This window comes from Pan troglodytes, chromosome 3 (genome assembly GCF_028858775.2).
Source record: "Pan troglodytes isolate AG18354 chromosome 3, NHGRI_mPanTro3-v2.0_pri, whole genome shotgun sequence".
Classification (NCBI taxonomy): domain Eukaryota; kingdom Metazoa; phylum Chordata; class Mammalia; order Primates; family Hominidae; genus Pan; species Pan troglodytes.
Genome location: NC_072401.2, coordinates 83,548,756 through 83,565,355, shown reverse-complemented (window position 1 = coordinate 83,565,355; position 16,600 = coordinate 83,548,756). Strand labels below are relative to the sequence as shown.

General features: G+C 39.8%; 1 protein-coding gene across 3 annotated transcripts in view; it reads right to left on the bottom strand.

Moving 5' to 3' along the window:
- The window catches only part of CORIN (corin, serine peptidase), a 251,514-nt gene that overhangs the window by 73,366 nt on the left and 161,548 nt on the right, over window positions 1–16,600 (bottom strand). For 2 of the 3 annotated variants that reach the window (XM_001153181.7, XM_063808926.1), the window contains 4 exons: window positions 15,839–15,946; window positions 12,248–12,358; window positions 10,040–10,156; window positions 6,498–6,605 (listed from right to left, as the gene is read on the bottom strand). In XM_001153181.7, the coding sequence (XP_001153181.1) occupies window positions 6,498–6,605; window positions 10,040–10,156; window positions 12,248–12,358; window positions 15,839–15,946 (444 nt within the window). The remainder of the gene's footprint in view (window positions 1–6,497; window positions 6,606–10,039; window positions 10,157–12,247; window positions 12,359–15,838; window positions 15,947–16,600) is intronic. The other variant, XM_009447950.5, reaches the window with a different exon arrangement.

The window sequence follows — 16,600 nt, the reverse complement described above, 5'->3', positions numbered from 1 at the left end:
GGGAGGTGATTGAGTTATAAGGGTACAGCCCCCAAGAATGGGATTAGTGCCCTTATAAAAGGGACTACACAGATCTCTCTCGCTCTCTTTTCACAGTGTGAGAATACAGTGAAAAGTCAGCCATCTGCAGCCCAGAAGAGGGTCCTCACCAGAACCTGACCATGATGGCAACCTCATCTCAGATTTCCAGCTTCCAGAACTGTGAGAAATAATGTATGTTGTTTATAAGCAATAATGATTTGTTATAGCAGTCTGAACTAAGACAAGAAGTAACATTTAAATATTTTGTTACAAGATTTAAAAATGCATGTTTTTCATAACAATAAAAACACTACAAAGATGCAGAAAGAAAAAGTTCAACATCTCTCCACTCCCCTTTCTGTTACCTTCCCTGCAAGCCAACAGAAGGCTTTGAATGCTTCCATGCCTTTCCCCTGCTCACATTTATCCATACATGCCTTTGCACACTTAGACAGGGATTTCTGTTTGCTTTTGCCAAAGCAGAAACATACCATTCCTATCACCCTTCAATTTGCTTTTGTTGCTTATTTGTCATGACCATCTTACAAGTCAGCACATGCAGCTCTAACTCTATGCTTTTTTCCTGATATCTTTAATATACTTAAAATTTTACACAATTGGTTCACTTACAGATATTTTTGATGCAGTCCTTTCTTTCCTCATGCATACCCTCCGTTTCTTTCTTTCTACCACCCCATCAAGGTTTAACTTTTTATTGATGTATTTCACTGAAGATGATTAACAGAACATATCACATGAATAATTTTTCTCTTTTTTATATGTGGAGAATGTATCACTTTTGATTTGGGTTAAGACATAACTTTTAAGTGTTTAGGAGCCAAGGAAAAGGAAAGGATTAAGTAATGATCATATATTATTCTGTAGATCTTTATTGAATTCGGTAAGGTTTATTGGATCTTGAGTTTTATTCCTTCAAAGGCATTCTTCACAGAATGCTAAGCAAGATAAACTCTCAAAATACCTGTCAACCCCAAATTCTATGATTTATGGTATCAATAAGCTTTTTTATCTTAAGCATTAGGCTCATGTGTGAGCCTGATTTAAAAATCGCCACTAGAGGGAGATCGCATCACAAACGTGAGGATATTTTAGGGCTGCAGAACTGTGCTTCCGATGTAAGTTTGATGTAGTACCCAGTACAGTGTCCCGAACACAGACGAGGTTTAATAAAGATCTGCCAAAAAAAAAAAAAATCCTGATGGAATCTCAATGGTATTCCACCTTTCAAAGTCTGTAACAAGATTCGTTCAATTCAACCTAAAGATGGGATCGTTAACTCAATGGTGTTATATCCTTATGATGAGATACTCTGAAGTTACTAGAAATCATGTATTAAGCGATGGTCATTTACATGAAAAATGTGACTTTTCTACATCTAGCTGCGTATATAATAATATTCAAAAATTCATCTTTGCCTCAAACTCTAAATCCCTCTTTAACATTATTATTTTTAATAGTTTGATATTATTTTAAGGTGAACATCCTTATAACTACCTCCCAGGTCAAGAAACTGAACTCAGGCAGACACCGCAGAAACCTTCCATATATCTTGTCTTATCTCAACTGTCTCAATTCCTTGCTCTTCTATATATATATATATATATACTTTTTTTTTTTTTTTTTTTGTGACAGAGTCTCGCTCTGTCACCCAGGCTGGAGTGCAGTGGCAGCTCACTGCAAGCTCTGCCTCCTGGGTTCGCACCATTCTCCTGCCTCAGCTTCCCGAGTAGCTGGGACTACAGGTGCCCACCACCACGTCCAGCTAATTTTTTTGTATTTTTAGTAGAGATGGGGTTTCACCATGTTAGCCAGGATGGTCTCAATTTCCTGACCTTGTGATCTGCCCGCCTCGGCCTCCCAAAGTGCTGGGATTACAGGCGTGAGCCACCGCACCCGGCTTCTTTATAATTTTATTACCTAAGTGTGTACCACCCCTGGATATTGTAATTTAGGCTTGCCCATTTTTTGAAACTTGTCCTGTCTTTTAAGTCTCTCGTAGTCCTTGGGTTCCTCCTCCATTCTTTTGTTTTTCTTTATAATTTAACTATAGAAGAACCCAGACATTTGACTTGTAGGGTATACCAGCTTTTGAATCTTGCTTATCGCACACTCCTGGTGAAGTTAAACACGTTCCCCATTCTTTCTATTTCCGAACCTCGGCAGCTGAATCAACAAGAGTGGGCTGGGCTTCATTCCATTCACAAGACTAGAAGTGGCTAAGCTGTTCTTTCACCAGAAGCCACATCATTCTGATTTCCCTCTTTTTGTGATGTTAGCAGCTGTAGATGCTCCATGTCTTCATTCATTAATTCAATGTGTTACCAAATGGTAATATTGTATTCAATCTTTTTTTCACTTATTAGAAAATGCACACGGAAATGCTTTTGTAAATACATCATTCCTCTCTTCTACTATTTGCTCCTAAGGACAGAAGTCTGTAACCATTATAGTGACTGGCTTCTCTACCACATGACTACACCATTTACTCCTACCAACTGAAGCTTGCAAAGAGAGAGCAGGAAATTGCTAGACCCTTAGGGAATTATTCAAGAAGCAAACCTGTTCGTTTCTTCCTTGGTGTTGAATAAGAGGGGAAAATGCACGAGTAAGCGTAAAACTAAAGGTTGACGAACACTGTGGGAGGCTTGAGAGAGGGCCTGGGACATGACAGCCATGCCTGGATTTCACAGCCATGGTCAGCATGGGCACAGGAAGGCAGGAGAGACATGCCCAGGAGTCGCTTTTGCAGGTTCTCCCCATTGTCTGGATTGCATACCACAAGGGAGAAGTGATGGATTAGTCCCTCCACACCGGAATGAGGAGAATAGCATTCCTGCTCCTACCCTCAAAGGCAAGGACACATCTGTATTTTGCCTCCCAACATGGCACAGAAATGTTAAAGATGCTGGGTTGTGACTGGACATGGCAACACAGGCTGCTAAAAGCTATTTCTTGAAAAAATTATGTATCATAAGAAATGTGGTTTTTAGGCTTTTTAAAAAAGCTGTAGGCACTTCTGTGAATTTAAAATAAGCTTCTCCACTGAAAAATGCACATGGGAATACACAAATCTTTTCATATTCTATTTCAAAGTTCTCACATACCCCTGCAGCCCAGTCATAAATAGGCACTAGAGCAATACATTCTCAACCTTGGCTATACACTGAAGTCATCTGTAGAATTAAAAAATACTGATGACTGGGTCCCACCCAGTATATCTTTAGCGACCATTAGAAAATCACATAATATTTTATGGGATGGCAAGAATCAGAGTCTTCAAGGACAAGAATCCCGGCAACTCCAGTGAGAGGCTGTCTCCACCAGACAGAATATCTACTACATTCTCCAAACTCAAATTTTCCTTTGGCATCAAGCAGACTAAGAAATTACTGTTCATTTGTGCCTCAGAATGAACTGAGGCACAAGAGTAATACTAGTCTCTTGATAGTGGTAAACATCTTCAAGTAATGAACCATATTTTCAAATGTATGAAGGATTTTCTGAGATGCCACTTGTTTGTCCTTACAGAGACCTAAGTACGCATATATCATCTTGAAGTTCTTTGAAAGATCAGGAATAACATCTTGACTTTCAACTGCAAGTTAGGCACATATGCCTTATTTTTTATTTATTTATTTTTTTATTGAGACGGAGTCTCGCTCTCTCACCCAGGCTGGAGTGCAGTGGCACGGTCTCGGCTCACTGCAACCTCCGCCTCCTGGATTCATGCCATTCTACTGCCTCAGCCTCTTGAGTAGCTGGGACTACAGGCGCCCGCCACCATGCCCGGCTAATTTTTGTTTTGTATTTTTAGTAAAGACTGGGTATCACCATGTTAGCCAGGATGGTCTCAATCTCCTGACCTCATGATCCACCCGCCTCGGCCTCCCAAAGTGCTGGGATTACAGGCGTGAGCCACCGCGCCTGGCCTATGTGCCATTTTTAATAACACAGGAGTAATGAGGGCAAGTGGCTAGCCTAGTGCCTTTTACTCAGAAGAGAGCATGTGCAAACGTTTGCTGAATATATGTGGAGAGAAGTTGGCAAGAATATACATGATGAATGAGGAAGCTGGTGACACAGTGAGACACTAGGTAAACTGAGTGTATTTAAAGAGCTTAAAGAGAACAACAGTGTAGAATATATCAGTGGGAAGATGACAATATGTTCTCCCGCACTGAAAAGTGACTTATAAGAAGCTAGAAGCCTGTCTCCTTTCTCCACCACTAGAAAGCCCAGCGCCCATCCCGATGCTTGGAACATCATGTACACACTACAAATATTGGTCAGCTCTATGAGCCAAGAGTTATCCAGTTGCCTTTCCTACAATTTATTCTTTTGACAGGAGACAACATATTTTAAATATTTAAAATTTGAAATATTTCAAATATAGAGAAAATAGGATAACATACACCCAGTTACTTCCTACCCAAATTTGACACAGGCTAACATTGCCTTTTCTACATTTTTGAGTCTAATAGTAAGTGTCATTCCATGTCAAACAACCCCCAAAACTTTAATAATAAACACATGTCATTGAGATGACACTGTCACTATTCAAGTTGAAGGTGAAGTAAAGAAATCGCTCCGAAAAATTTCCACGGCAGATTGAGAGATGAGTAAAATGAAACAATGGAAACAGTGGCCCAAATATGTTATACGTGTGTGTGTGTGTATATATATATACACACATATATACACATATATATGCATATCTATAGATATGTTCTATTTAAATCGGTTTCTATTTAAATCAGTTTAGAGGAAGTAAAATGGCAGTTTGAGTGTGTCGACTTTGTGGCTTGACTAATATCTACTGTTCTCTCATATGGGAAATGGAGGAGGGGTGGGCATGTGCTTCCAGGCAAAGAGTTATTAAATGCCACAGTCAATCCTGTCAGTCTGGGTTTTTAATTAGCTGCCTGCCTACACCCCCTTCCCAGCCTCCTTTTTTCACCCCCTTGAGACTCTGTAACAGTTATAGAGGTACTCACTATAAGCTCTACAGTGACCCAGAAAGGTCACCAAGTAAAATTAGGACCGCAAAACTGCAGCAAATGCAAGGCCGGAGACTTTCAGCATCCCAGCTTCCAAGGGCCTTAGACTGAGAAGACATGTGTTAAGAAGTAATACCCCGGCTGGGTGCAGTGGCTCGTGCCTATAAGGCCAGTGGATTACTTGAGGTCAGGAGTTTGAGACCTGCCTGACCAACATGGTGAAACGCCATCTTTACCAAAAAATAAATAAATAAATGAATGAATAAATAAATAAATAAATAAATAAATAAATTAGCTGGGCGTGGTGGTGTGTGCCTATAATCCCAGCTACTTGGGAGGCTGAGGCAGGAGAATCACTTGAACCTGGGAGGCGGAGGTTGCAGTGAGCCAATATCGTGCCACTGCACTCCAGCCTGGGTGACAGAGCCAGACTCTGTCTCAGAAAAAAAAAAAAAAAGGAATACCCTCTTGCCAACTGAAAACTGACTGACCTGCTTCTAAATTTCTAATCCCAACCTGAAAATGCAGCAAAAAGTTCATTAGAAAAAGGGAAAGAAGCGAGTATAACATGAAAACAGAGCCCAGGAGTCAGAAATCATTACTAGAAATCAGTCGCTGGGGATTTTCTGATTCAATTTTCCATGAGAGTCCATAGGGTGCTCTTTCACTTCCGCCCATTCTGTCTTCCCCAAATAACTCCTCCTCCTGAAAGTCATTTTAGAGCCACCCGCTTACACCATTTGGAGCTGTTACACTGTCACCGAAACAAATTAGCCTAATGGTTCCAAAACCATTACAGATCATCAGAGTTCCTGGAAAGGCGAGAATAAATTTCATTAAAAGAACCGACTGCCTATAATCCCAGCACTTTGGGAGGCCCAGGCAGATGGATCACTGAGGGTGTTTAGCACCTGTAATCCTAGCTACTGCGGGGGCTGAGGCAGAAGAATCACTTGAATTTGGAAGGCAGAGGTTGCAGTGAGCCAAGATGGGGCCACTGCACTGCAGCCTCGGCGACAGAGTGAGACTGTGTCTCAAAAAAAAAAGAACAGATTGCCAAAGTTGTATGTGGCTATTTCTATGAACTTCATATTTGCTTCTTGGTTAAAGTTTCCATTTTTGAAGCTGTGCTTTAGAAAGGAAGAAAGATAGCAACTGCCTACAGATGGAGCCAAGAAAATAATACAGAGAACTAATGCTGAGTTGAAAGTAATGGTAATGATATTAAGCAATGTGGACTTATAGTCGTTCGCAATGACACATTTGTTTCTGATTGAAGTTAATTAAGACCATTTGGTTTCTTTACTGCTACCACATGCGACCTTTTAAAAAGAAAAAGAAAATAGGTAGCCTTTTTTGGAGGGATTCCAGACTTCAGTATTTGAATGTCAACGCAGAAGAAAAATGCTGAATGCATGCCCTGACATGGCTATTGCATTTGTCAGCTGTTGTACTTACTACAGTTATTCAGACTGTTGTTCAGGTCACAGAGAGAGCTACCACCACATGAATCAAGGCAGGGATTGTAGAGGCATCTTTGGTCTCCTTCTTGACATGAAGTCTGAACTACAGAGGGAGGAAAAGGCACATTGGCTTTCATCATCTACAAATTCCTTACCTAAGGATCTAAAAGATCAGGAATGTCTGATGGAGCTGAGGAATAACACAACTTTAATATCCTTCCAATTTCTCCAAAAGTATTGAACATACGTTGAATAGGTGCTTTCTGGATTCATTTTCCTGGTAATTAAATACAATCCAGGTATTCCAAAATAAGAATGAAGAAATAAGAGACAAACTACACTAAAAACAGGTGGTTGTTGCATTTAATGGAAAAAAAATAGTGTTTTCTTTTTACATGGGTGCCAACACTTGATTACAAAATAAAATTCAAGAGATTTGAGGGACAGAGAACGTTACAAAAATCTTGAAATTCTGAATATTAAGTGACACTTTTTAAAGACTCATTTGCTCCCAATTCTAGCCTCCCTCTAAGGAAAATGCTTTCTCTAGTAATAAATAGGGCATCAACACCAATACAATAAGGATACTTTATCATAATACAAGTGTTATGCAGCTGTTATCCATATTTTCAATATATCCTTGGAAAGTGTCATCAGCCTAGCTGTGATGACTTGAGAACTGGCTTTCTTGTTTCTAAGTGAATAACAGCAGTAATATCAGTGTTTGCCCTAATGATTTTTCCTTAAGGTAGGTAGAAAGGAAACTGCTTTTCCCATTGATTCCCTGGTCATTTGTAGATTAAATGGAGAAGGTAATAAATTACTGCCCATTCACTCTCTCCCCCATTATGATCAATTACCTTCAGGCATGTCATCTGGAATCTAGTCAACCTTGCAAGGCACTTTTAAGTATAAATAATAGTATGTGTGTATATATAATCATTCTTACCTATAATTCTGAGATGATGTTTATTATACTGAAATATTTATCCTTTCCAGTACCACTAATGTGCAAATTAATACACAAAGCCTTGCAGAAAAGAGATGTCACTCTTTTTTTAATGTCAGCAGGGTCAAAATTTTTTCTCAAAGCAAACCTAAACAATTTCTGTGAGTTTAGGCTCTTGAGGAGATTTTATTGACATCATGCATTCATTATTTTGGCAAATATTAAGTGCATGCCATGTGACAATCTATGTGACAAGCTAGGCACAGAGCATTAAAAGATAAAAGGGCATAATACCCCCTGGGAAGTGGCTTGTGCTCTGATAGAGGTATCATCCTGAACAAAACCTTCTGATGCTGTGTGATCACTGCTTTATGGAAGACATATTTATTTTTACTTATTTATTGTTTCATAGAGTTGGGGGTCTTGCTATATTGCCCAGGCTAGTCTCAAACTCCTGGTCTCAAGTAATTCTCCTGCCTCAGCCACCCAAAGTGCTGGGATTACAGGCATGTGCTACCATGCCCAGCTAAAATACATTTAAAGAGCAGTAGAAGCCAATGAGACCAGTATGGGGAAGTTTCTCAAAGGACTTTTCCAAGTCATGGTAAGAGGAAAGGATGGGTTTCCCAAGCCAAGAAACAGCACATGCAAAGGCCTAGAATAGGGAAGTGCACAGGTCAAAGTAACTGGAGCTTCAACCACTGAGAAAGGGGCTGAGAGAGGCTAGACAGGTAGGCAGGGACAGAGCCTGAAGAGTTTCAAAGGCCTGACTCTTCAGCAAGACCCAAAGTCTCCAGAGAAGTGGCCCCTGCTTCCCTTTCCAGCTCTGTCTAGCAGAACAAACCTGCAACCCGTGCTGACAATTATGTAGTATTTAGTACCAGGCCCCCTTTCGTTCTCAGCTCTCTAATCACAATGGTCTGCCTTCTCTCATGGTCCTCCTACACATGCCTTGCACCTTCCCACCACAGGAATTTTGGTCAAGCGGTGCCTTGTGTCTCAATTGCTTTTTCAAGCCCCGTTCTTTTTGGTTAACCCCACTCATCCTTCAGGTCTGAGCTCCAGTATCTCTTCCTCAGGGAAGCTTTGTCTGAGGCGCTTTACCAGGGCATGCACCCTATTAAGGGCATCCAAGCACCCTGAATTTCCCTTCTTAGCCTCTGTTGCTGCATGGTTAAGCATTGACTTGCCTAATAATTCGTAGCATGCCTATGTCCCCCAGGAGTCTGCAAGCTCCATCAGCTGTTTTGCTTACCACTGAATTCCCAGGGGATGGCCACATATAAACACCACAATATACATTTTTTGAGTTGAATCCATTAAAGTGAACAATATAAAAATACTAAAATTTTACTTTTAAATCTGTTTTATCATATGACTTTCTTACATCTCACACATGTAAGGAAATAATCTACAAAGCCTGCCATTTCATCATGAAAAATCCAAAATTATTTCAGAGTTGAATTATACAGAAAGAAAGAATAGTTTGATGCAAACAGAAGTGCTCGGTTGATATGCACACAATAAATTACGTTTAATAAAGGATTTCATTCTGAATTTAAAAACTGGTAAAACAAAGCACTCTATATATTATTTTTATGTAATAAGTCTGTGACTGAAAAGCTCTCCCTTTAGGTCTTGGGCATTTTTCCATTAAAGTTATTCTAATGATCAATATGCATTACGACAAACCTAATTTATCTATAGGTGACCAGTCTCATTGGCTGATTATGAATATACACAGCCCAAGACATGCTTTAATGTAGTAGCCATGTAATAAAAGCTCACATATATTGAGTTTTTGCCATATGCCAACACTATGAAGTAGTTATCACTATTCTGAGTGTACAGACATGCAAACTGAGACCTAAAAGGGATGTAAGTATCTTGCCAAAAGTCACCATATAGTAAGTAGCAGACCGAGGCTTGATCCTGGGTATCAGGGCTGCAACAATCATGTTGTTAACAACTAGGCTGTGCCCATGTAGTATAAACAAATGTGATTTTTGAGTCTAGGCATATTCTTCCCTGGACCCTACTGAGAGGCTTCCACACACACTGGAGCTGCATAGAACTTTCTTTTCTGACAGAAATAGTTACATTTAAAAAACAATTTATTGGATCTAGTTTTTCTTTTTGAGATTCACATGCAGATATCAAATCCTTTTAAAGTGTATTGCTTGGTAATAGGCATTAAACTGCTTCTCTGAACATGATTATTTTAGGAAGACATTACATTTCCTTTCAGAAGCCAATTTCTTCTCACTGGAATCTAATCTGATTTAATTGGATGCTATACACTAAACTTCTCTCTTTATCACGGCTTTCCCCATCGAACAGTTAAGTGAATCTGACCATGCTGTTCAGGTGTCTCACCTGAGGAATGATTTTCAGTGTAAGTTGCGTGAGAATTATGTTTAGCACAAGAAAGTGTTTCCTGGCTGACTAGGGCTGTGAGGACCACTATGTTAGGCAATCTGGGATTATTTACATGGGAATCCTACTTAAGCAACTTCAAATGTGTTCCTTTGTTCCCAAGGAGAGGACCACCAGTAAAGGAATGTTCTGGGGTGGTGGGACACACTTACTGACGCTGCAGTTCTCCTCATCACTCCCATCCTTGCAGTCCTCGTCGCCATCACATTGAAACGTGCTGGGGATACATTGTCCATTTCTGCATTCCACCAGACCCTGGCTGTGACAGGCTAGGAAGGGCCAGAACAATATTCACTTTATTTATTAATTCTTCTCTCTCAATCTGCACATCAAATAAGCAACAGCCATTTATCAAGCATCGCTAAGAAACAAGGTGTTCTGCACACACAAATGAACATATCATTGATTTTATTTCTAGAATTTTTCCTGCCTTATTGAACAGCACTTACCAAGATTAACTTTTTCTTGAGAACTGTGTGACTGTTTTTAGTGATGGAAGTATCATGATCCTACTTACTAATAAAAATGACAATTTGTAAAGGGTTCATTATATGGCAAGAGCTGTGCTAACTGCATTGTATATATAATCTCAAATGCTCATATAAATCTTGTAAAGTAGATACTATCATCTTTGTTTTACAGATGAGAAACTAAAGTTTACAGAGCATAGTACTTGCTCAAAGTCCCATGGCTAAGAGCTACAGCCAGAATGTGAAGGCAAGCTTTTTGGACTCTCAGCCCCAATATTTCATTATTTATCTACTTGACCTCATAAGCCAACAAAATAGTATATGGGAAAGAACTTGCATAGTAACTAACACATAATAAACACTTTATTTCAACACTTGTTTATGACAACTGATATTTGAAAGGGATGGCCTAATATCCATTAACCTTCTAATTCCTATCGGTTCTCTAAATTCTATACCTATTGTCTTTTAGAGTATCGGAAACCCATGGATCATGTGACCTCAGCCTTCACTGAACTACTAATATTATGACCTCTCTGTTCTTGAGTCAAGACTCCACACCAGAAGTGTTCTACCTGAGCACCATGTCCTTGCTTCTCCAAGATCTAGTGAGATACAGTCCACTCTGTTCCACTGTGTCCACTAGGCAAGGACTCGGAGGACATTCCACTTCAAATCCATTTCAGGGAAGAGGAGAGCTACGCATTGTGACTTTTTATATGACTTTTCTTATGTCAAAATAAAAACTATGTAATCCACATTTCTATTTTTGCCTCAAATTATAAGCCAATTAAATATTCAATCTCATGTATATAATCAACTTTCTTACTTTTACTAGACACAAAAAGATGAAATGAAAAGTATAATTAATTCAAACATGCAAAAGAACATATCACATTAACTCTTTCAGGTCAACTGCACTCTCTCTTAACACCTGACAGCTTCTATTCAATCATGTATATTATTCTCTAATGGGTATAGTATATTTTCCAGGGGGAAAAAGTGTTAATAGCCATACTTGTTATTAGTTTGAAGTATAACAACTGTCTGAAGATTTTCATTCACACAGAAACACAACAGTCTATAAATTTATATTATTACTACGTTCTCTCTCTCTTTTTTTTTTTTTTAAAGATGGAGTTTCACTCTGTCACCCAGGCTGGAGGGCAATGGCTTGATCCTGACTCACTGTAATCTCCACCTCCCTGGTTCACGCCAGTCTCCTGCCTCAGCCTCCTGAGTAGCTGGGACTACAGGCACCTGCCACCACACCCAGCTAATTTTTGTATTTTTACTAGAGACTGTTGGCCAGGCTGGTCTCAAACTCCTGACCTCAGGTCATCTACCCATCTCTGCCTCCCAAAGTGCTGGGACTACAGGCGTGAGCCACCATGCCCGGCCTATTATGCTCTCTTTGTATCATCATATGAACATTAAAGGCTCTCTTCTCTCTGACGATTCTTTCCATGTTCTTCCACAAATGGCCCCTGAAAACATGTTAGGGAACTCCTGCAGGGAAGCTTAACTACTTATGTATTGTTTGCAGAAGAAAGGTTCCCCATTCTGTGGGCAGAGCATCACCTTTGACAAAGTCACAGAAGCATAAAAGAGACATATGGAGCAATGAGAGAGAAAACAGACACCCACTTGGCTAGATCAGCCAAATGAAGCTTGGAGTTTTGCAGGGAGAGGTGTGGAAGTCAGATACACTCCATTGCTATTGTCATCCCGTGACTCAGTGATCTTTACAGGCTAGAACCAAAGCATAAGAATCTTTCCCTTGGAATGCTGTGTATATAGTGAGTCTTAAGTACAGTCCTCAACCTTGAGTACAGCCTAAAGAACCAGAAATGGAAAAATAAGCAAAACAAACGTCCTCAGAGCACTCACAGCAGTTGACCTCGTCGGACTTATCCACACAGTCGTGGTCACCATCACACACCCACTCCATGGCGATGCAGCGCCCGTCCCCGCAGCGATGCTCTGTTGTGGGATTGCAATCTGGAGAAATGAAAACTCACGAGGATGCAGAGAACCAGCATGACAAACAGGCAGGATTCTATGGCTCCCAGTTCCCATCGAAGAGAGTCTGTTCCAATGGCTCCAATACCTTCAATAACATTTCTACAATAGGTCTGGCCCAATTAAAATGCCACGCCCTCCCCACTCATGTGCCCCACTGACCACCATCACTGTGGGGTAAGATGGGTCTGTTTTTCAGATAAGTAACTACTCTAGCTGCCCCAGGACCCGTAGTTTGTTCTTATTGTTGTTGGCTTTTGTTTTCTTTAGTTGTCATTTTCTTTCCTTATGAAAAATTTATGATTCCTACCCTGGTTCAAAAAACAGAACTGTGATTTGTGTTTCACAATGCAGCTAGCGGATTTGATGTATCTGTAACAGCTCTCTCACGTTTCTAGGAATTATAACTTACCTGTCTGGCAAATTGGGAAGGCACGTATCTCCTTGTCATCTCTCCTGATGCTAAGCTTAAGTTTTTAATTGATTATCTTTTTTTTGAGACAAGGTCTCTCTCTTTCTCCCAGGCTGGAGTGCAGTGGTGTGATCATAGCTCACTGCAGCCTCAACCTCCTAGGATCAGGTGATCCTCCCACCCCAGCCTCCAAGTAGTTGGGACTACAAGGAATATGCCAGCATGCCTGGCCTTATATCCAAAAGAACTGCTAGGTAAGCCATGCAAAATATTTATGTTATATTCATGATTCTTTTTAGCCTGGACTTCAACTTTGTCCCAATTTATATATTAGTGAAAAAGAACTAAGTGATAAGTTCGCTCTCACAAAGGGCAGAATCCATAGGATGCTTTGCCATGAGAGGTGGTATACCCTGAATATAAGCAGTGTTTTAGAAGATGTATGTGGATTCATGAATAATAGATTCCATGAGAAAGTATGATGAGTCTAGTAACAGTGCCATGGTCATAGACAGACTTCCGGAGTGACCGTGGATCTTAAAGCATATTTTGGATCAACAGAGGAAAGTATAGGGAGGACATAGGTTTGAGAAAAGAAGAAAAGCATAAGAAGTGCTTGGGCAGGAACCAGAAGAGCACACGGAGCCAGGGCAGAGGCTGGTCTGAAGGAAAGTGATAATTATTGCTATTAGATGGAGACAACTGGCATCCAGACACACAAACTTCACGATAGCCTGCTATCTTCAGAGGAATTATGTTGCCTGTTAAGACCATTTTTTCTCACATGCTACCTGCATGCTGGCCCTCTCCACTAACCTATCCAACTACCAAACGACACTCACTCATTTTCAATCCCCTGCATTTCCTAATTATCTCACTGGTAAAGGGAAGGGTTGAATCTGATGATCTCCAAGGCCTCCTGCAACTATAATTTCTGTGATCTATATAATTACAATATCCTCTCATCCTTTTTCTCAAGACTAGTCAGTCCCAGGATATAACCCGCATCTAAATGTAAATTAGTACAGTCATTATGGAAAACAATATGGAGGTTCTTGAGAAAACTACAAATAGAACTTCCATATAACCCAGCAATCCCACTACTGGGCATATACCCAAAGGAAAGGAAATCAGTATATCAAACAGACATCTGCACCCCCACATTCACTGCAGCACTACTCACAATAACCATGATATGGAATCAATTTATGCCATCAAAAAATGAGTGGAGAAGAAAATATGGTACATCTACACAATGGAATACTATTCAGCCATGCCAAAAGAATAAAATCCTGTTATTTGTAGCAACATGGATGAGCCTGGAGGACATTCTGTTTAGTGAAATAAGCCAGGCATAGAAACAGAAATACCACAGGCCCTCACTCAAATGCAGAGTTGATCTCATGGAAATAGAGAGTAGAACAGTGGTTACTAGAGGCCAGAAGGGTATGGAGGAGGAGGGACAAAGAGAGATTGCTGCCAGGTGCGGTGGCTCATGCCTGTAATCCCAGCACTTTGGGAGGCCGAGGCAGGCAAATCATGAGCTCAGGAGTTAGAGACCAGCCTGACCAACATGAAGAAACCCCATCTCTACTAAAAATACAAAAATTAGCTGAGCGTGGTGGCACACACCTGTAGTCCCAGTTACTCAGGAGGCTGAGGCAGGAGAATCACTTGAGCCCGGGAGGCGGAGATTGCAGTGAGCTGGGATAGCGCCACTGCACTCCAGCCTGGGTGATGGAGCAAGACTCCATCTCAAAAAAAAAAAAAAAAAAAAAAAAAAAGAGAGAGAGACAGAGATTGTTTAACTGATACAAAATTACAGCTAGATAGGAGGAACAAGTTGTAGGTTTTTATAGCACTGGATGGTGACTATAGTTAATGATAATTTATTGCATATTTTCAAATAACTAAATGAGAAGATTCTGAATGTTCCTAATACAAAGAAATGATAAATGTTTGAGGTGATGGATACACTAATTACCCTGATTTGATCATTACATATTGTATACATGTATTAAAATATCATGCTGTATTCAATAAATATGTACAACTATTTTAGTCAAAATAAAATAAAAATAAACTATTATCAGAAAAAAGCAATAACCCACCTCTATCTAGTCACACAGGAATGGTTTGTACACATACATTTTAAAATATTTTTACAGATACAGCAAGTGGCAGCTAGACAGCGCTCCTAGAAACCACCAGGTTTCCCAGCATGGGGTTATTCCTAACATTCATGATTCCAATGCCTTCCTCTGACCATACCGCTGATCCTTCCCAAACATTCATTTTGATGTTATCTAATGCGGGACATTGTCTCATATCATTTGTCCAGGGTGTATCCTCATCCCAGTTTTCCCTTTTGTTCATGTTGCAAAGTTCCTACGTCACTCAACAATATGCTACCTAAAAATTCTGAAGCTAGTCACAAAGCCAAAAAAGTAAATGAGCAAGAGGAATTTAGCTGATTTTAATTCATGAGATGGCATTCAGAATTGGACATGACTCTTTAAAAAGTGGGGTTATTCTTTAAAAGATAAGATCACCATGTGTACACAAAACAAATGCATCATCCTAACCCTGGGTGTAGCTGCTGAACAGGTGGTCCCTGTACTATTTGAGGATTAAATAAAGGAGGGGACTTCAGTCACATGTACCAAGGGAATCAGGCACAGACAATATATCTGCCCTCAAAGTTTGCTCAAAAGCCCAAATCTAACGTAAGCCACTGGCTCTAACCAGAGGAGAAACAGAACACATTTGAGGAGAGGAAAAAAACTATTAATGCATTAACAACCTTTACCAGTCTTCCCATCCCACTTCTTAAACATTTTCTTAATATGATTTTTTATGTATTACATTTACACATAAGACATTACTGAGGACAGTGATTGAACAAACTTCCTCCTTCTAAAAAACAAGAAACCAATCATTTTGTAATTTAAACTGCTAATCATATTAACACATAATGAACTGTAAGTTTTTGGTTATAAATTTCTATGATTTTAAATTAAAACCTTTGGGGAAACAATGCTACTTACCACAGTTTTGCTCATCACTCAAATCCCCACAGTCATCATATCCATCACACACAAGGCTGTAATTAAGGCACTTGCCTGTGTGACAGTGAAACAGATTCTCGCTGCAGTCTGCAAATAAAAGAAGCCACCAGTGTGTCATCAGAGCCATACAGAATGCTATTGTAGTACGATATTTAACAAAAGCCAATCATGGAAGGGACACCCTAATGGTAACCTGGTCCACACCTATTGTTTTATAGGTGAGAAGGTGGCACACAGAGATACAACGACCTGTTCAAGGCCACTTGAACAAGTGGCTCCCAAGCCAAGTGATTTTATCACTTTCTGATGTGTTTCTCTGACTTCTATTTTATGTCACCTGAACGATCCTTGATTGTTAAAGATGAGAAAAGACATTCTCAGTTCACCATCATTCCTAATGAAGTTCTTGTTCATGCAGAATAGACTTTAGTAACTCTTATGTTTTCTTTAGAGTTGAAGTCTAGGTTTGTCAGTAGAAAGCATAAACATAACAAATAAAATAAGTCATTTAGATTATGGAGTTATTATTTCCTTTCACATAAACATTACTGCTTAAGCCAATTGAGTGTTTCATAATGCAATCCTCAAATAAGCAAGTACTGTCCAAAGACTATGGTGGCAAGATGAGAAGTGCTATGTAATCTCAGGATGCTTATAGTTTAATGTTGAAATAAACAACATCCAGGGCAAATGGTTTCCTGATTTTAATAGGAAAATAAAGTCTTGTCCTTGGGTAAACCA